The following is a 21,834-nucleotide window of genomic DNA, read 5'->3' as shown; positions in this document are numbered from 1 at the left end:
ATTGATATTGCCTCAAATCAAAATAACTTTTGAAATACTAAAATATTACGCATTTCAACAAAATAGTCAAACAATTCAATTAAGAATTGGCAGCAAATCTGAACAATTTACCAAATATGATATCCTGAAAGCCAGTAAGTACATGAAACAATGTTCGTCATCATTTTTAATAAGGGAGATTCAGGTCAGTACCACAATGAGATATCAGCTCACACCTGTGAGAATGTTATAAATCAAAAAGTCTTCCAACAAAATGATCTGTAGTGCTTAAGGGGAAATGGCAACAGTGTTTTACTGTTGGTGGGAGTAACTGGTGCTATCATTTTGGAAAGTGATCTGGATTGACTTTTAAAAAACTGAAAATGGTAATAGCTTTTTAACCATGCAGTACCACTCTGGGCCTCTATCTAATGAATTTAAATGCCTCAATTCAAAAATTATTAGATATATGCTTTACATTGTTTATTGAAGCATTATGTGTTACAGCTAGAACAGGGAAACAAATATTGTCTTCACTGATAGAGGACTGGGTCAAGAAAATGTTACATGCAAGTAAAGGGACGTTCAATGAACAAATGAAACTACTTTGAGAGAATTATGTATAATAAGGCAAGTCAGACAAAGGCAAGTGTTGGACCTTTACATAGCACTCAGTTTGACAAAGTAATATAATCATTAAAACTAATGGACAGTAACAAAAGAAGTGAGGTTCTACAATTAAGAGAGAAAGGGAGCAATAAAGGGTCAATATGGTATAAGATAGTGGTGGGAAAACATAAATTAAAAATAGTAAAATGGTAGCCAAATGGGAGAGGGTCACTGGGACTTTGGTAGTGGATGTGGTTTCATAATACATCTGAGAGACTGTTGACTTAAGCCTATAAAACTAAAAAATAGGCCCTCCCTGGTGGCGCAGCGGGTTAAAGCACAGCACTGAGAATCTGAGGCCACTTCCGCATGAGTTCGATTCCCGCCTGCTGCCTGCCCCGGAGGAGACCACATGGCGAGCCAGACCTCTCCTGACCCGCCCGCTGCTCCCCTCAGCAGTGTACTTCGTCGATCTGCCTGTTCTGCTCCCCACTCTGTCTCTGGTGAAGCCTCTCACCGCCCCTGAGCCTCTGGCCTGTATCCCAGTTCTGTATGAATAAATAAATAAATCTTTAAAAAAAACATTAAAAAATAATGAGTATTGACAAGGATATGAAAATAAAGCCCTTTTTACATTACATGTTGGTGGGAATGTAAATTGGTTTAGCCACCATGGAAAAAACATTGACATTTCTCAAATGTTTCCCCCCAAAATGGGAAAATACTAATTTTAAAAGATATGCACACACCCATGTTCATTGATCAGCAGTATTGACAGTAGCCCAGATAAGGAAAAAAATATGGGTAAGGCTAAAGATGATGGGCTGTATGTCCTTAATGGAGAACTACCTAGCCATAAAAGAAGATAAAAATCTTGCCATTTGACAAGTATATATGAACCTTAGGGAGATTATGCGAAGTGAAATTAGATACAAGAAGAAAAACCAAATGTTGTAGGGTTCCACTCATTTGCAAAATATAAAGAAAAACTGCAATTGAATTATTAAAAGTAAATCATTATGGGCCCTCCCTGGTGGTTGCAGCGGGTTAAAGCACAGCACTAAGAAGCTTAAGCCGCTTCCGCATGAGATTGATTCCCACCTGCCCCGGGAGGTGACCACATGGCGCGGCAGACCTCTCCTGACCCGCCCGCTGCTCCCCTCAGCAGTGTACATCCTCTATCTGCCTGTTCTGCTCCCCTCTCTGTCTCTGGTGAAGCCTTTCACCCTCCGCATCTCTGGCCTATACCCCAGTTCTGTATGCATAACTAAATAAATCTTTAAAAAAAAAGTAAATCATTAGACTCTCACAGCAGAATGGCAGTAATTAGAATGGATATGGGGAAGTGTAGAGGGGTGGAGGGGGCCAGCTGGCGGTGGTTGATATTTGTTGGATATTTTGGTAATAGTTTCTAGACATATGCATTTATTGAAGGGGGCAAATGTTCTCCTGGGGCCTATACAGTGTTGCAAACTAATGTTACCTTGATTTAAAAACAAACAAACAAAAAAATTGAAGTGAATTTACCCAAAACCCAATCTTGAAAGTCATTTACCCAAAAGAACAATGGACAGATGTAATGCCCAGATATTAATTTCAAAATTACATTACCTTCTCAACAGTTATGCTTTAATTAGCTATTAGAGGAATGGCTAATTCCAGGTATAGGATAAAAAAACATACAAGGTAGGCCTTGGATGAAGTGTACCAGTGTAAACAAAGAGTTGAAACATTGATAGGGTTATTGCATAAGGGCACAAATGCTTGTCACAAGGAATTCCTTTAAAAGGCGGACAGGGTTCCAGAGTACACACCCAGAAAAAATGGTGGCATAAGCTGAGTCAGGAAAGTATCTCATATATATCTAGAAAACCGCTTAATAATCACATGGATCTTGTGTCAACTTATCACTAACGACAACACAGTAGCATATTCCTAGTGACCAAGCACAGCCTCTATGGACTATACCATCCCTTCCTACTTCTCCTCGGCTCTAGTTCACTATGGTCAGGTGAGCTCTGGGAAAGAGTTCAGCCACTCACCTCAGACCCTTGCTGACACAATAAGCAACAGCCCTTCCTTCATGGGTATTGGCAGGCACGTGGACACCCTAACTATTTGCAATCTGAAATTTTTCACAGTACCTGCCTTTGCCTCAAGCCCACCCATTTATGGCCACTCTGCTTATGCCAGAGTCTCAGAGAAAAGACACTTCCAGCAAAACCTGAGCTAAGCTGCAGCTGAAGTGTCAGTTGAAGGTTGTTGCTGCTGGGAGAACACCAGTGACCTGCGTTCATTAGTTTTGAACATACAGTGATTCCACATCCCTCATCTCATGTAGTTGTAACCCAAGGAAGGCTTTTACCTTGGCAAGCAACTGTACCAACTTCTATATCCCACACATAACCAGTCCACGTCCTATAGGCAAGGCTCTTAGACCATAATCCTGTACTGCCTCTTGAACCCCAGTCATGGTTGTTGACAAGTTTTCAAATAATATAATAACAAAAAGACCAGCTCTCTTGGCCTGTACTTCTAAAGCAAGATTATGATGATCACAACAGGACTTAGAAGAAAAGCAGTATAGCTCAATGCATAGAAGTGATCACAGAGCATCAAAATAATAAATAAATAGAGGAACACAAAACATACAAAAAGAAATTCTAATGCAGAACATCAAAAGAAGACTTCAAAATAACAGTCTTAATGAGAGTTACTGAAATTTGGAGAGCAATGGATTAATAAAATAGAAAACACAAAGACAGGGAAAAAAAAACAAAAATGCTATAAACAAATCACAGAAATAAGTACAGGAAGAGCTGAAATGAAAAATACCCTAGAGTGACTCACTGAAATTAGACTGCTGGTTGAGGAAAGTATCAGTGAAGTAGAGAATAGGTTAGTGGAAATCATCATTAAAAAAAAAAAAAAAAACAGGAAAAAGAAACAACATTAGGAACATATGAGACAGCAGCAAGGAGAACAATATTCACATTGTACAAGTTTTAGAATGGTTAGGAATGAGAAATTGGTAGAGACTATTTGAAGAAGTAATAGCTGAAACATCACCAAAAGTAGGGATGGAAACAGATATTTAGGTCTGAGAAACACAAAAGAGGTCTGTAAAAATAAGTATGTACATCACCCAAACAAGCACCAAGACACATTATAATTAAAATGGAAAAAAATATACATAACAAGAGAATCCTTAAAGCAGCCAATGAGTCACATATAAGGGAACCCCTATAATACTATTAGCTGATTTCTCATCAGCTTTACAGGCCAGAAGCGGATAGCATGACATTTTCATTGTGCATAAAGGAAAATATTTACAACCACAATTCTCTATCAAGCTAGGCTAACATTTAAGATTGAAAAAGTAATAAAAAGTTTTGCCAATAAACAACAGTTGAAGGCATTGATCTCTTTCAACAAACATGCTTTGCAAGATGTATTAAATGAACTGTTACATTTTTTTTTTTAAGTCACTTTGAAGTTACAAGACTGGAAAAAAATACAGAGGGGAAGACAGTAAAATTGGAGTCTGACATGAGGATGTCGAGATTAAAATGCTTTAAATTTATGATAGGTTATAAGTATAGTACTTTCTATATAAAGCACATGATAGCTTCAGGACAAAAATAGAAAAAAAAAGAAAAAAAATGGAATTGAAATAACATGCAAAAGCTAGCTTTCAAATAGTAAAATGGCTATAAAGTTATATCAGTTAAATTCTTTTGATGTCACTGGGCTGAACTCACAAATCAAAGGGCATACAGTATCTAGTTGCATCAGAAAACAAAATCCAACTTTCTCCTTTCTCCAGAAGGACCATTTGAGGTCCAAAGGTAAATATAGGTTTAAAATAAAAGGCTGTAAAATAACCCTGCAAACAAGTGATTTACTTAAAATGGCACAGAATGCCATAGTTTTATCAGATAAAACATACTTCTAGCTATAAAAGGTAATGGGATAAGGATGGACATTAGTTAGTGATTAAGGGATAAATACAACCCACTGACGTAACATTTATCAATCTAAGTTCTCCAGGATAGACCACAGTTTGGTCCTGAAATAACTGCCAATATGTCCAAGAAAATTGAATATCAACCTTTTTCTCTGATCACAGTGATATCAAACCAGAAATCAACTAGAAAAATAAAGCAGTAAATACCTTTAATGTGTGGAAACCAAACAACAATGAATTTCTCTTGGGTTAAAGAGTAAATCAGTGAAGAAATTTTAAAAAATGCCTGGAGATAAACCAAATGAGGTAGAAGCTACCAACTCTGCCAGAACCTATAGGATACAGAAAAAGCTGTACTAAGAGAATGTATATAGCAATCCAAAGTACTCAATAATTTTAACATATACTTTTACAATCTAAAAAAAATATATTGTCAGTAGAAGGAAGGGGATGATACAGAATAGAGATAAACTAAATGAACTAGCAATCAAAAAGACAATCCAAAACATAAATGGAAGAAAAAGCTGATTTTTTCTTTGAGGAATATAAATAAAATAGGTAAAACTTTGGCTAGACTCCTTAGAAAGAGAAAATTCCAGTAAACAGATTAAGAAATAAAAGACTAGAAGTTACAACAGAAACACAGGATCATGAGAGTATTATGCACATCTTTATACAAACAAATTGGGGAATCTAGAAGAAACTGACAAATTCTTAGAATCATACAACCCCACATGAAAGAATCAGAGAAAAATAGAAAATTTTAACAGGCCAATTTATATATAAGCAAGGAAATTGAAACAGTAATCAAAAAACTCCCAAAAATTAAAACCCAGGACCAGGTTGTTTTACTATGGGATTCTAACAAACCTTCAGAGACAAACTAATACTGATATTTTTCGAACTCTTTTTAAAAACCTAAAAATGGGGTAACACATACAGACACATTTTTTTAATATGCAGACACATTATAGGAAACTAACACTATCCAGAAGCAGATACGGATATCCCAGAAAAGCGTACAAACCAATATTCTTTATGATCACAGATGTAAATATTTCACAAAAGTTTTAGCAAATGGTATTCAAAGAACATTCAAATTACCATACACCATAACCAAATGAGATATATTTCAGGGATGCACAGTGATTTAACACATGCAAATCTATTAATGTCATTTATCACTTCAACCATAGATATAAAGGCTGAAATAAATATGACCATCACAACAGATGCAGAGAAAGCATTTGACAAAATCCAGCATCCATTCTTAGTAAAATGAAGATGGAAGGAATATACATTGATATATTAAAGGCCATACGTGCCAAACCCAATGGTGAAAAACTCAATTTTCTCCCTCTGTTATCAGGTACATGACACGTATTCCCACTCTCTCACTACTACTCTTTAACATAGCTTTGACGGTATCAGGTACAGCAAGTTAGGCAATAGCAGTAAGTGGTATCTAAGTGGTTAAAGAAGGAAAAACTTTCACTGTTTGTAGTTGACATAATATTAATAGAAAAGCTGAAAAATTCTACTATAAAACTTACTAAAAACAATGAATGACTTCATGGTGCATCATTATACTAAATTGTGTTACCTTCCTATATGCAAACCATAAACTAGAAGAGATACAAATCAAGAAAACAATACCATTTACTTTTACATCAAAAAAGTTCCTAACAAAGGAACTTAACAAAGGAGGTGGGAGACCTGTACAATAAACCTAGAAGACTTGTTTCCCTTTTTTTGTTTTTATTTTTTTTTAGTTATAATAGCTTATTTTTGCATCATTTTGTGCCTTTTTCCATCTCAATTGTAACCCCCATGGACTCCCCATCACCAGTTCACCTGTGTGCCATCATCATAGGCCAGTGCACTCCACTACTCTGCTCCCATTTTTTATCCTATTCCCCACTATACCCCCATGAAATGTCTGTGGTATATAATTGTTCATTATTATTATTTTTCCCCTGGTCCTTTTCCTTTATGCTCCTGCTATGAGGGAAACCATCCAGTATTTTTCTTTTTCTTTCTGGCTCATTTCACTAAGCATGATCCCTTTCAGCTCCAGCCATGTTGCTGCAAAAGGCATGAGTTTATCTTTTTTGATTGCTGAGTGATATTCCATTGTGTATATGTACCACATTTTTTTAATCCAGTCATCTACTTTTGCGCATTTGGGCTGCTTCCATGTCTTTCCAATTATAAATAAAGCAGCAATAAATATGGGGGTGCAGGTATCTTTTTGAATCAGTGTTTTTGTGTCTTTTGAGTAGATACCTAGGAGTGGGATTGCTGGGTCATATGGAAGCTCTATTCTCAGCCTTTTGAGAAACCTCCAAACAGCTGTTCATAGTGGTAGTACTAGTTTGCATTCCCACCAGCAGTTCAGGAGAGTTCCTTTTTTTCCACATGCTCGCCAACATTTGTTGTTGCTAGTTGTTTGAAGATGTGCCATTCTCACTGGGGTGAGGTGGTTTCTCATTTTGGTTTTAATTTGAATCTCCCTTATTACAAGTGATGTTGAACCTTTTTTCATATGATTGTTGGCCATCTGCATTTCCTCTTTGGAGAAATGTCTTTTTAGCTCTCCTGCCCATTTTTTGTTGGGGTTGTTCACTTGATTCTTGTTGAGTTTCATCAGTTCTTTGTATATTTTCCTCTTCAATCCTTTATCACTAGTATTGTGTGAGAAAATTTTTTCCCAATCAGTGGAATGTCTGTTTGTTTTTTGTAATGTCTCTTTTTCTGTACAGAAGCTCTTTAACTTGATGTAGTCCCATTTATTTATCCTTGCCTTCACTATCATTGCATTGGGTATTGTATCTTTAAAGACATAGCTGAGGTGTATATCATGTAGTATTTTGCCCATCTTTGCTTCCAAGTATGTTATGATTTCCATTCTTATAGAAGACTTTTTTTTTCTTAAGTATGAAAAGGATATTCAGTGACATGAACATATAACTTATGCTTGTCAGTTGGGAAAGTTGACATTGTTAAATTGGTCATTCAGTGAAATTCCTATGAAAATTCCAATAGGTTTCTTCAGGAAAATAGAACAGATATTACTAAAATTTGTATGAAACCACCAAAAACCAGAATAGCCCCATTAATTCTGAGGAAAAGGAGAATAGAAGTATTATACTCTTAGATTTACAGTATACTATAAAGCAATCGTAATAAAGAGGCATAAGAATAAAAATACATGAGCAGATCCATGGAATGAATTTCTAGAGCCCAGAAACAAACTAACACTATACAGACAGTTTTTATAACAAAGGAAAAAAGAATATATAATGGAGAAATAAAAGTCTCTAGTAAAGGTGTGAGAATTGGACAGCCACGTGTAAATAGTGAAATTAGATTATCTCACACCATGTGCAAAAATGAATTCAAAATAAATCTAACCTGGATTCTAGGCTAGAAACCATAAAAGAAGAAAGCAGGCAATATACTTCACTACATTGGCCTCAGAATTGTCTTTTGGGACTCTGCTACAATGTCAAAGTGAGACAAAAGACAAAATAGATGAAATGAACTATATCAGATTAGACAGCTATGCACAGAAAAAAGAAAATATTAAAACAAAAAGACACTACTGAATGGGAGAAAAGATTTGCAAATCATACAACTGTCAGCTAGTATCCAAAATCTATAAGTAACTCATAGAACTGAACAAAAGGAAAACAACCTAATGAAAAAGTGGGCAGAAGATCCAAATACATACTTCTCCAAGAAAGACACACAGATGACCAACAGGCACTTGAAAAAGTGCTTGTCATCATTTACTATGAGGGAAGTGAAGTCAGAACCACAGTGAGATACCACTGTGAGAATGGCCTTTGTAAATAAATCCAGAAACAAGTAAGGGCAAAGATGTGGAGAAAAAGAACCCTTGTACACTGTTGATTGGCATAGTCCAGCCTCTATGGAAAATAGTATGGCATTTTCTCATAACATAAAATATATGTCTACCATGTGATCCAGCATTTCCACTCCTGAGGAATACAAAACCACTAATTTGAAGGGATCTATACACGCCTATGTTTATTTCGATACTATTTACAATAATTAAACTAAGGGGGAATCAAGTGCTGTAGCATAGATAAGTCAATTAAGAAGTTGTGGCATATATCTATATAGTTATATGTATGAATTATGTAAATGTACTATATATAATATCAGCATATATATATACACATATGTTTTGTATATAGAAAGATATAGAATACTGCTCATTTATAAAAATATATGAAATCTTGCCATTTGCTAAAAGATGTATGGAACTGGTAGGGACTACGCTTAGTGATATAATTCAGAGAAATACAAATACTGGATAATTTCACTTGTGGAATCTACAAAAAAAAAAGGAGCAAATAAAAACAAATCCTAGAAACCTGATAATACAATTGATGCTACAGAAGAAAAGAAAATTATTGGTTCTTTGGTTTGTGTGTGGTGTAAGAACATACATTTATTTGTTGAGGAATCAGCCTATACCCCTGTAACATGCACAGTGTTGTAAATCAGTGTTATTTCAAGAAACTAATTTTAAAAATGAAAAGATTGTCAGTATTCTTGGAGTAATTTGAATGCTAATAAATACCATACTTGATTATAGCACTTATAATAAATGAAAATTCAAAGGAAATGATTAGAATAAGCAAACCTCTTTTTAAAAATATTTTTATTCCTTTTTTAAATTATTTTATTTCTTAATATCTTCATTACACTATCCTTCATTTTTGTACAGTGTTTTTGTACAAAGTATGATTTCCCCATGAGATTCCCACCAGCAATTCACCTGTGCACCATCATCATATCCCTTGTGCTCTTCCCACTCCTATCCTTATCTTTTTCCCTCCTACTCCCCCACAGAATGTCTCTGATCTATAGTTTCCTGATGGTTTTTATTTTTACTTTATTATAGTTACTTCTTTTTCCCCTAATTCCTTTCTTGCTTCCTCTACATTCCTCCTATAAGTGAAACCATCCAATATTTTTTTTTCTTTCTGGCTTATTTCATTGAACATAATCCCTTTCAACTCCATCCATATTGCTGTAAAGGGCATGGATTTTCCTTTTTGATTGCTGAATAATATTCCATCGAGAATTATAAAACATTGCTAGAAGACAAAAAGAAATGGAAATACATACCCTGCTCATGGATTAGATGAATTAACATTATCAAAATGGCCATCCTACCAAAAGAAATGTACAGATTGAATGCTATTCCAATAAAAAATTTCAATGACATTCTTCAAAAAATGGAACAAATATTGATGAAATTCATATGGAACCATAAGAAATCTTGAACGGCACAAAGCTCTCCTGCCTAAAAAAGGGAGAATGGAGGTGTCATACTCCAGACTTAAAACTATACTACAAAGCCAGAAAAATTAAACTACATGATACTGGAACAAAAATAGACACCCAGAACAATAGAATTGAGTAGAAAGCCCAGAAATGAACACACAGACTTATGAGCAACTAGTATTTGACAAAGGAGCAAAGAATATGCAAAGGAACAAAGACAGTTTGTTCACTAAATGGTGCTGAGAAAACTGGACTGCTACATGTAAAAGAATGAAGCTAGACTGCTGCCTCACATGGTGTATAAAAACCAACTCAAAATAGATTAAATAATTAGATGTAAGACCTGAAAATATAAAATATGTAGAAGAAAATATAAGCAAAATACTACATGACATACATATCAGTAACATCTTTAAAAATAATCACCTAAATCGAAGGATTTGATAAACAGCTGGAATTACATCAAATTAAAGAGCTTCTGTACAGCAAAGGAGACATTAGCCTAAACAAAGAGATACCCCACTGACTGGGAGAAAGTTTGTGCACTTATCATTTGTGCACTCCATACAAATGATAAGGGACTGATCACAAAGATCTACAAAACTCTCACACAACTCAGCAAAAACAAAGTAACTAAATTAGTCACAAAATGGACAGAAGAACTTGAAAGACACTTCTTCAAAGAAGAAATGCAAATATCCAACAGGCATATGAAAAAGTGTTCAACATCAGTTATAATCAGGGAAATACAAATTAAAGATTTTATTAGGTAACATTGGCTTATAACATTATGTATGTTTCATTATGTACTATGATATTATGAGCACCACCAAAAGTCTAGTTTCCATCCATCACCATATATTTGAACCTCTTTATTTGTTTACCTTCTTCCCATCTCACTTTCTCCTTAATCAGATAGCACTCAATAATATGATGGATCCTAATGGCCAATCTCAGAGGTTCAACAGGGCTTGGCATGAGTAGTATTTGGATTGAAAGCTCCTTACTACAAAAGAATATCAGCTAATAAAATGGAGGGAATTATAGAAAACCACTATTTTACAACCTCAGTGCCTTATGTACTCTGGAAGAAAATCAAAACTATTGGGTCACACCTAGTTCTAATTATTACCCATTGATTACTTAATAATTATAGAAGGAAAAATATGTCTTCACAATGAAGCTATCTGACAGACACCACCATAATTGATCAAATAGAAAATTCACGAGCTTTTCAAGTTCACATAATTATCTTGTCTGCCAAATTCTGCTTTCATATTCTATATAATAATTATACTCATGACTTTGTAATATGTTCCCACTGACAGTCCATTTTCTAGGATAATAGCAGGCAGAGACAAACTGAACTTGGCAATTTGGGGTTTGCAATTATCCAGTTCTTTTTGTTTGGTGCCCCTAGCTTCCATTAGTCAGAGGTAGGAGAACACTAGGTATCACCTCCCCCACAGTCTCATTATTAATGGAATATTACAATGGAAGCAAGCCTCAGCCCTAATTCTTCCACTTATGCAGGTATTTATCAGCAAGCAGACACAAAACAGTTGTACAACCTGTTCTGTCAATTCAATGAAGTCCCAGCTCTTTTTCTTCTCTGATGCCGACTGCATCTTACATAAAGATTCACTCGAGGAAGATGAGATCGTATTATAGCAACAGAATTGAAGACAGAAATGAGTAAATCCTATGATCTAATGCCCACATGTGTCTCTTTCATAATCCTAGGCCTGGGCTGTCATACTAAAGGGTGTGGACTATTAGGCTTACTGGAAACTTGATATTTTTGAAATAACACTTCTGTTTACTTCCAAAGCAATATCATGTGTTGTAAAGATTAGAAAATAGTTTTCTTATGAATATTTCTGTGAGTATATGTGTAATGATACACATATAAACAAACAGTTTTAATTTTTACAAATATGAGGTTATGGTGTTCCACAACCTATGTTTTTTTTCAGATCAACAATTTCTGCTATTACAGATCACATTAATATCTCAACAATTGACCCCAAAATTGAACATTATAGGTGGTTTGACCAAACTAGTACTCAATGTAAAGTCTTGAATTGTATTTGCTTCTTATATTTTTCTCCTTTTTGAAAATTTAGCCCATTGTGTGTGTGTGTGTGTGTGTGTGAGAGAGAGAGAGAGAGAGAGAGAGAGAGAAAGAGAGAGAGAGACCTTCAGTTGTTGAAGAGTCAGCTGTTATCCTGTAGAATCTTACTATTTTGTCCTCATTCTTCATTGTATTTTTCAGCTTGGTTCAATATTTCTTATAAAGTAGCTGTTTTTGTGTCAGAATGTGTTTTATGTGGTATTTTATACCTTACACTGTATTACATAAGGATGTATGTTGAGGTGGAAATGAGGTTGATTCACCTTACTGATGTTACTATTGGCAAAAGTTGCAACCTGTCTATGTAAGTTTTAGTGTCTATACAATATTTCTAGCCAATCCATATCTTCTTGACACACCTAAGAAATGAAAAGCCATTTAACCATCACTCATGCAAATTAACAAGTCCTGAGGTGTTGAGAGGAGATGGAGTTAGCTACACTTACCTTAGCCCCTCCAGCTACTGGTTGGAGTCTTAAACTCTCATTAAACATCCCCTATAATATGCAAGTATGTATAAACAGTTAGAATACTATAATCATATCTAATTGTCCTAGAATGTACATGAAAACTAATGATCACATATCTCAAATTTTATCAATTCTAAGGGACACTTATTTTTCAGATTTTAAACTGATTTATCAAAACCTCTGAATGTATTTCCTTGGTTACAGATGCCAATGTTGCAGTTATGTAAATTTAATTATGTTCATTATTGAATTTATTTTCTGTTTTAAATGTATTCAAAATTAATACATGATGATTTGACAATGAAATTATTTTTATTTCATAGTGGCTGACAAAATAATGTAGTCATTGCAACTGAATGCATTTTGATGAAATTCTAGGCATTTCATTGACTATGTTGAACTATTTAAAGTAGATTGCAGATAATATGACATGGAAGAAGCCAAAACAGTGTCTTTATGGGCACTATGCTTGAAGATCAGGTCTGCTCATTCTCCCCTCTTATATTAGTCTGTCCTTTAAGAAAAGTTATTATTGCAAGATTTCATGTTTATACACAAAGACAGAAGAAATAGCGTAAAGAATGGTCACAGGCCCACCATGAAGCCAGGCTTCATAATTATCATCAACAAATGTCTAGTCTTGCTTCATCTGTATCCCTACCCATATCTACTCTTCCCATATTATCTTTCTTTTTGCACTGGAATGATATTTACTGTTTTACTTGGCAAAAAGTGAAGTGTTGCATTTAAAAAACAAAATCTCAAACAGTCAAATGCATCACCCATCACAGAAGAGGTTCTGGCAGCAGCACTAAACATCTTAGGATTTTTTGATAATATGCAAGTCAGTTTAAAGATTTATTTTTACTTATCTATGCATACAAGAGTTGGGGTATAGACCATAGGCCAGAGACTGGGGGTGGGGGTGTAAGAGGATCCATCAGAGACAGAGTGGGGAGAAGAACAGGTGGATCTACTGAAATACACTGCTGAGGGGAGCAGCAGGCAAGACAGGAAAGTTTAACTGTGCCATATAGGTTTAACTCCCTAGTCCAGGATCGAACTCAGTCAAACTCAGGCAGTTGCAGTGGCTGACCATAGCTTGATAGCACTGAGACTTTAATCCCTGTGCCACCAGGGGGTACCCACAAGTCAGTTTAAACGGATACAAATTCTCTGAGAACTAAGAAATCTGTAGCTTATAGATTATTAATAATAGAAAACATAAGACAATTAAAAAATCTATAGCACCCAGCATTTTACTTACTTGCCTGTTGTATAGCACCTATTTCTCTAGGTTAGAAGATGAGAATTCCCTAGGTTAGAAGATGATATATACCTTGTACCACCAAGACAGGGTGGGCTTGCTTTCTCCCCTCTCTACCAATGTCCATCCTCAACCTCCTGAAAATGAAAAAAAATTTGAAATCCTGAAAATTTGAAAGCAAATCATAGACATTACTTTACTTCATCCATGAATATTTCAGTATATATATTGAAAAAACGAAGAAAATTATCACATCTGACAATAAATTGTAATTACTTAATTCAAATATTCTGTATTCAATTTTGAAATAGTATCATAATGTCATATTGTTTTATCTTTGACTCATGGTTCAAATACTGTGCATATGTAGGAATCTAGTTAAATGTTTCTAAGACTCTTTTAATCTCTTCTTATCAGGGATTAGCAATTGTTTACCATATTTTAGGATTTGTGAGCAATATAGACTGTCACAACTACTCAGCTCTATCTTTGTAGTACAAAGCAATCACTGATAATTTGTAGAAAATGATCTTAACTGAGCTGTAATAAAACTTCATATATAAAAATATTTGGTAGGTTGGATTTGACTCAGAGTCAGTAGTGTGGTGACTCTGATTTGAAGCAGTTGTTATTAACATTTTTTGTGTATCAAAATCACCTGTAGGACTACAGAGGTCAAGGCTTGATATGACATAGATAGATCCCTTTTGGTTTACCATGTTTCCAATCTGTAGATTTCCTTTCATCTCTACTGTTTCTTATATTTGCTTGTAAAATTCTTGTAAAGGAAATAGTTCATTTGTCTGTTCAAGTTTCCATAGTTGGATCAACAGGTTTGTTCTGGCTCTATTTCTTTTTCTATCTTGTTTTTTGAGGTTTTGTCTAGTTTTGTTTGGGTGTGTAGACTGGGGAAAGCAAGCATTTTTTAAAATAGGTTTTTAATATATGATTCTGTGTGGCTATCTTTTCTCCCATTTTCCCTGACAGTTAGACTCTTAGATTCACTGAATAGTAGTTGAATAATCTCATTTTATAGACAAGGAACAGATATGTGAGATTAGAAAAAGACCTAAAGTCCTATAGTATATTAGCGACAGAAGTAATTTTAATAAACACGTGCATTTTTAATTTTTCCATATTTTCAAGCTATCATTGCTAACTTAAGATTCTGTATACATAGCAGTGTATTTCCTTCCTTCCTACCCCCTTCTGCCTTTCCTCCTTTGCTTCCTTCTTTTCATAGTGAGAATATTTAAGACCTATACTCTCACCAAATTTCAAGTGGACAATACATAGCTAAATATTTTTTAAGATTTATTTATTTTTTTAAGATTTATTTATTTTTCTGCATACAAGAACTGGGGTACAGGCCACAGGTGCAGTGAGTGAGAGGATTCACCAGAGATGGAGTGGGGAACAGAACAGGCAGATTGACTGAAATACAGTGCCCAGGGGAACAATGGGTGAGACAGGAGAGGTCTGCTGCACCATGTGTGGCCAGGGATCGAACTCGTGCTGCAGTGGTTGCAGACAGCTTCATAGTGTTGTGCTTTAACTCATTGCCCCACCAGGGAGGGCCCCATAGCAGTTAATTAGATGTCAAGGAGGTATCCCTTTACTTAACTATACCTTTACTTAACTATACCTATCAGCCAATACCTCACCATTTCCCATTCCCCCAGACGGTGGAAACTACCATTCTACTTTCTGCTTCTGAGTTTGACTGTTTTAGATTCCACATGTAAGTGAGATCATGTAGTATTTGTCTTTCTGTGCCTGGCTTAATTCACTAAGTGTAATGTTCTCCAGGTTCATACATGGTATTGCAAAGATCAGTATTTCCTTCTAATTAAAGGTTGATTAATAGATCCCATTGTGTATGTTTGTGTGTGTGTATACACACACACACAAACACAGACACACACATATGTATATATATAATAGTGAGAGACAACAGACATTTAGCCATAGATATCTTGGCTATAGTGAATAATGCTTCAATGAAGATATCTATGCAAAATAGTAATTTTATTTCCTTTGGTTATATATCCAGAATTGAGATTGCTGGGTTATACAGTAATTTTATTATTATAGATATTTTAATTTATGTCTTGTGATCTAAATAGTCTAATCAAATTATTTTCCTTAACTTGAGGTTTTTAATAAACCACTGCTCCTTTTATTTAAATTTTGAATGGAGAAATTTTATCCTTTTCTCTAGTCTGTAAATTAGAGGGTATAAGATTTATTTCCTGTCTAATCATATCTCACATTCACACCTAATTCACTCCTCATAAAGCCATTATTTTTTTATTAAATTCATCTTATTAACTCACAATTTTTGTGATTTTATGCCTCTCAATGGTTTTCAAAATGTATAAGGAGAAATGTCATAGATGAAGAATGTGTTACCTGTCAAATCTCATGTAAGGCCGATAAGTAAAAGTGTAAGTAGGATACCAGAATGCTCTCTCATAGAAGGTTTTATTTATTTTTTAAAGATTTATTTATTTATGCATACAGAATTGGGGTACAGGCCAGAGGTGCAGAGCTGGTGAGAGGATTCATCAGAGTCACAATGGGGAGCAGAACAGAACAGGCAGATCTACAAAGTACACTGCTGGAGGGAGCAGCGGGCAGGTCAGGAGACAGTAGAGGTCTGGCGCACCATGTGGATCACCTTCAGGGACAGGGATTGAACTGCACTGACGTGGCTGCAGCCAGCTTGCAGTGCAGCAACCTAGCCCGTTGTGCCACCAGGGAGGGCTCAGAAGGCTTTAACTTAAAGGAGTCCGAACAGAGTCTTTCATTTGTTGAGGGGAACTACACAAGCAGACAGAGGGATAAAATGGGATGATTGTTAAGAATTAGAGCCAACAGATAATGTGCTTAAATCCCCATATTTAAGGATTACTCCCTTGTGACCTTGAGTAAGTACTTTACCTGCTGTGAACATAGGGTTTATAGATAAAATAACTACCTGTAGAGTTGTGAGGAATATGTAAGTTGTTGGCACATTCAACCAGTCAATTCCTTTCAAAGCTCTTAATAGGAAATAATTGCCTTTTCCCTAATGGATCAGTTGGTGGCAGCATGGAGTTGCTTATCCATTTCAACGTCTGAAAAAGTAATGTAACTAAAGAAAAAAGATTACATATATCTTTTGAATTAGTGTTTTCTGTTCTTCAGAAAAGAAGGAATAAGGGTTAATTGCAGACACATTTAAACTGTTCAAAGGGATTCATCAACAGCCCAGCAATGCCAAAGGCCTTTGAGTAGTTGCTGTTCCTTAGGATCTGAATGGCACTCAGCCCTTGTTAGATTTAACAGATTTCACTGAGATTTGTCTAAGGATTCGGTCCCTGTCTATTAACCACTTAGTGATAAGAGCCTTCCTTTTGTTAGCTTTCAGTCTCTTAGAGTACTGGACTTGGGCAGGTTTGGAAAGTGAGTGTTTCTGGTAGGATATGCAATGTGGTCACCTTCCCACCAACAGGCAAACTTGCCCAAAGGTCTGCACAGTTTTGTCTGTCTGTTCCAGTACTACTGGAGAGAGCACTTAGAGGTGCTCCGATTCATTAAAATTAATTAATTGGTGCCTGCTGTGTGTAACACACACACTCATACTTGGAAGTTGTTTACCACTTGGAGAGGCAGATAAGAACAGAAAATTGCAACATACTCTGCTTGCCCAGTGGTGTCAATCATTTGAGGATAGTGAACTGTGACAGTCCCAAAAAATATGTTAACTAAAGTGAATCTCAAAGGATAAATAAATAATCTTCAGATCTAGGAGGATGGAGGCTTTCTGCAGTGGGAATGCTATGAGTAAACATATGGAGGTCTGAAATGCCATGCCATAACCAGAAAACCTAATCTAAATACTTCATTATATTAAGTGTTAGAGGTTATCAAGACCTAGATGAAGGTGGGGGATATCTCCTTGAATGATAATAAAAACTAGCAGAAACTTAAAATGGAATATTTTTCAGGATGTCTTTCTAAAGCAATTTAGTTCTATTTATTCAAGAACACTCTGAAATAGATACCGTAATTGCAAGTGGGAAAGCTGAAGCCCAGTGGAGTTTGGTCACTAACACTCAGAAATGTGTGACTAATAAGTGGCAGAGTTGGGATCAAACCCAGTTTGGGTTTAGAATCCAAGTTGTGCATTGGATTAGAAATAGGCAGCAAGTTATGCAAGGCTTTGGTGTTGCTTTAAAGAGAGTTTGGAATGCTCTATAAGTGATTTGAAGTCACTAAAGGAAATATAAGTAACTGGGGATCAGAAAATTTAGAATTACAGGTCCTAATCAGGCTGTTTCTTCACACAAATCCCTTTCCTTCTTTGAACTGTTTTCATTGAACTGTTTTCATTGGTAAGTGAAGACAGTGATAAAGGGCAAATCCTAAGGACCTTTCTTAGCTCTTTGAGTGTTTTGCTTTTCCAGCTTGGGATAAGGAAGGAGCTAGATTCCTGACTGTTGAGACTGGTTAGCACTTTCTCTGTGTGCTTTGTTCTTCCTTAGTTGTGCTTTACACATGCTGTCTCTTGCCTGGAATGTTATTTTGCTTCTTTCTTCTCAAATACTTTCTGTTAACCCTATCCCTGTTCTCTTAAGTTCTCCAGTTAACAGTCTCACTTTGCTGCTTATATATTCTTTTATATTCCATGCTAGTTGCTACCTTTATGGATTGTTCTTCCTATGTATATTTAGGCCTTTTCTTTCCTTCTACTTTTTAGTTCATTTAACCCCCTTGAGCACCTAATACATTCTTGGTTACAATGGGGTCTTGGAGCAAAACCTGTTAATATTTTTTTTTTCTTTTGGTAGTGTGTGTGAACACAGCAAAGAGAATCTCATGACTCCCTCCAACATGGGTGTGATCTTTGGTCCTACTCTGATGAGAGCTCAGGAGGACACTGTGGCTGCTATGATGAACATCAAATTCCAGAACATTGTGGTGGAAATCCTAATTGAGCACTTTGTTAAGGTATGTATTTCCTATACTTACCACCATGCCCCCAAATATATGACACCTACTCCTACCCACCTTCTAGAATTCTATCTCCCTCCCTTGCTCAAGTTGGTAATAGAAAGAATTTCCATTATGATGCAGTGATATTTAATAGCATTTGTAACCCCATGAGATTCATTAATTTAGCACTCATTGCTTGAACAGTTAACTTTTATTATAAGGCACATGCTACAAAGGATAGAAGAAAAATCATTCTATACCTTAAGGAGTACATGTCTAACATGTAGACAGCCTTGTAAGCAGAGGAAAATGAGAAGTATAAAAGTAGTATAGGTTAAGTGAAATCATTAAGAAAGCAATATCGCTACCAAAAATTTTAAAAATATTAATTCAAAAGGAAATCTGTGCAACTATATTTATAGCAGCATTATTTACAAACACCAAGATATGAAAAAACCAAACTGCCCCAAAACATACGAGCGGATCAAGAGAATTCCTCATTATACACCATGCAATGTTTATGCAGATAAACACATACCATTTGCAGGAACATGGATGGAGCTAAACGGATTTATGCTAAGAGATGTAATAAAGAGAAAGATAAATATTGGATGGTATCACTTATATGTGGAATAGAGTAAAGCCAAAGGGTCAGGTAAAAACAAATTTAAAATCAAACCTTGAAAGCTGCCCATAGATCTGTTGCTTTCAGAGGGGGAGCGTGAGGGGTGAGGGACAGGGAGCAGGGGAAACCACAATGGACCTTGGTGGAGCAGTAGGAGGGCCTCATTGTGTGAATGCTGTGGTGGCTCCAGCTGAAGGGGTTATCTTTTGCTGTCAGAATACTAACAGGCATGGTAAACAATGATGCTTCAATCACTATAAATACGTTAAAACAAAACCAGAAAGAAAACTACCTTATTTATTGAAGTAAACCTTGTTCATTATGATAAAATTTAAGGCAACATTGTTTGTGGTATATGCATACAAGTTAGTATATACTATGATTAGGTGAAATTTAAGAGAAAACACCAAGATACAGAAAATGAATTCAGGAATGAAGCTGTTTGCTTATAACAGATGGACTTAACATTTGGCTCTAAGCTTTCTAGCAGTCAGTACCATCCTAGCAAAGTATTACTAAGTTTTGTGCAGGGAGGTTGCTGGTGGTATGTTAGATAGTGTTCACCTTTTAAATCCAACTTCTACTGGTTACTAACAGTATTAGGCAGATACAGATTAGGCTGTTACAACTCCACATACAAACGTACAGTGACTCCAACACAGGAGCATTTACTTCTTGATTATTGAATAGTCCTGTGAGGTGACCTAGGAATGATATGGTGATTGACAGAGCCAGTTTCCTTCCTTCTTATGTCTCTGTCATCCTACTTAATGTGACTGATTAAATATCCCCTACGTTATTCAGTTGAGAAGATGAAATAAAGGGAAGTAGAGGATACAATCCTTTCTTTAAGGCTGTGACATAGAAGTCACAGTATCACTTTAGTTTCACATGCTGCTGTGAGAATTTAATGTCATGATTGCCTTTACTATCAGGGAAGCAGGTGAGTATAGTTTTTATATGGGGTAGCCATGTATCCAGCTAAGACTTTATTTAGTTCATTTAACAAAAAAAGAGAATGGGTATTGAAGACCAATGTCATTCTCTGCCATACTATCTGTTATATCAAACAACTTAACTTCTCTGATAGTTTTTTTTTTTTTCAGTTAAAATGTGAAGATGATCATAAACACATAGCACTCTGTGACAGTCACTTGCCCGAGACTATTTAGCTAGTTGACAGAGCTGGGGTTTAAATCTAAGAAACCTGACTCAGAGGTGAAGTCCTTAATCACTACACAGTTTCTGTCTGAACAATTATTTGATACAGTGATACTGGAATTGTCACTTTAGGATTGTCAAGGAACGAACTACAACCTGGATCAATACTGAAGGTGCTATGGAAGGTAAATAGGGAAAGGAAATTTGAAGGAGATGACCTAGTGTGGACAAAGACTCGAGGGCTTAAAATTCAAAGCCATCTGGTGTTGTTAGAACATGAAATGGAAATAAGAGTGGCAGGAGATGTGACTGGAGATAGGAACCTTCTTACAAGGGCATTTTGCCTAAATGAAGTGTTAGGAATATTTGAAATAATTCATCAGGATAAGAAAGCACTGCTTGAACATAAAAGTAGTTTAATGGTCAAACTTATAGTCAGAAGATATTATCTTAGCTGTAGTGTGAAGGTCTTATCACAGAAATAATGTGTTGCCATAGTTTGAGTAAGAAACAATTGTGGTCTCGATGAGGACAGTGAGAAATATAACGGGGAGGCAAAAGCAGTAGGACTTGGGTCCTCCCTGGTGGCGCAGCGGGTTAAAGCACAGCACTAAGAAGCTTAAGCCACTTCTGAATGAGTTCTAACCCCGCCTGCTCCGGAGGTGACCACATGGCGCTGCAGACCTCTCCTGACCCGCACACTGCTCCCCTCAGCAGTGTACTTTGTTGATCTGCCTGTTCTGCTCCCCACTGTATCTCTGGTGAAGCCTCTCACCCTCCTCATCTCTGGCCTGTACCCCAGTTCTATAGGAATAAATAAATAAATCTTAAAAAAAAAAGTAGGACTTAGTGCTTGGAAGTGGAAGATGTGAGAGAAAAATATGTCTCAAGCCTAGATTTCTGACTCAACTGGATAGAGAGGGCCATTCTTCATACATAAGAGAATGTAGTTTAAGGAAGGCAGAAAACAGCTCAGTTTGAGGAAGGTTGATCTACAGTTCAAGAAAGGCATCTGGAGATACCCAATACCTAAGAAGTAATTGACTATGGATCTAATGCAGGGATTAACAAACTTTGTTCAAGAATAAAATAGTAAATGTTTTTTTACTTTGGAGGTTAGACCTCTGTCAGAACTACTCCACACTGTCTTTTCAGTGGGAAAACAGCCATTGAAAACATGTGAACAAATGAATGGTCTAATAAAATTCTGTTTTTTCAAACAGAGGCAGGTCTATGGGTAATTTATTGATTTTTGATGTGAAGTTCAGATATTATTTATTGGTGAACTGGTGGTTAATAATTAAAGAAGGAACAATTTTG

The 21,834-nt window shown here is 35.9% G+C and overlaps 1 protein-coding gene across 4 annotated transcripts in view; it reads left to right on the top strand.

The window, feature by feature from the left end:
• OPHN1 (oligophrenin 1) overlaps positions 1-21,834 on the top strand; it is a 487,931-nt gene that overhangs the window by 405,665 nt on the left and 60,432 nt on the right. For all 4 annotated transcript variants that reach the window (XM_012733926.1, XM_012733925.1, XM_004694439.2 and 1 more), the window contains exon 19: positions 18,584-18,743. In XM_012733926.1, coding sequence (XP_012589380.1) covers positions 18,584-18,743 — 160 coding nt within the window. The remainder of the gene's footprint in view (positions 1-18,583; positions 18,744-21,834) is intronic.

Source organism: Condylura cristata, unplaced genomic scaffold (genome assembly GCF_000260355.1).
Source record: "Condylura cristata isolate star-nosed mole 26May11 unplaced genomic scaffold, ConCri1.0 scaffold00043, whole genome shotgun sequence".
Classification (NCBI taxonomy): Eukaryota; Metazoa; Chordata; class Mammalia; order Eulipotyphla; family Talpidae; genus Condylura; species Condylura cristata.
This window is presented reverse-complemented; position numbering and strand designations above follow the sequence as displayed.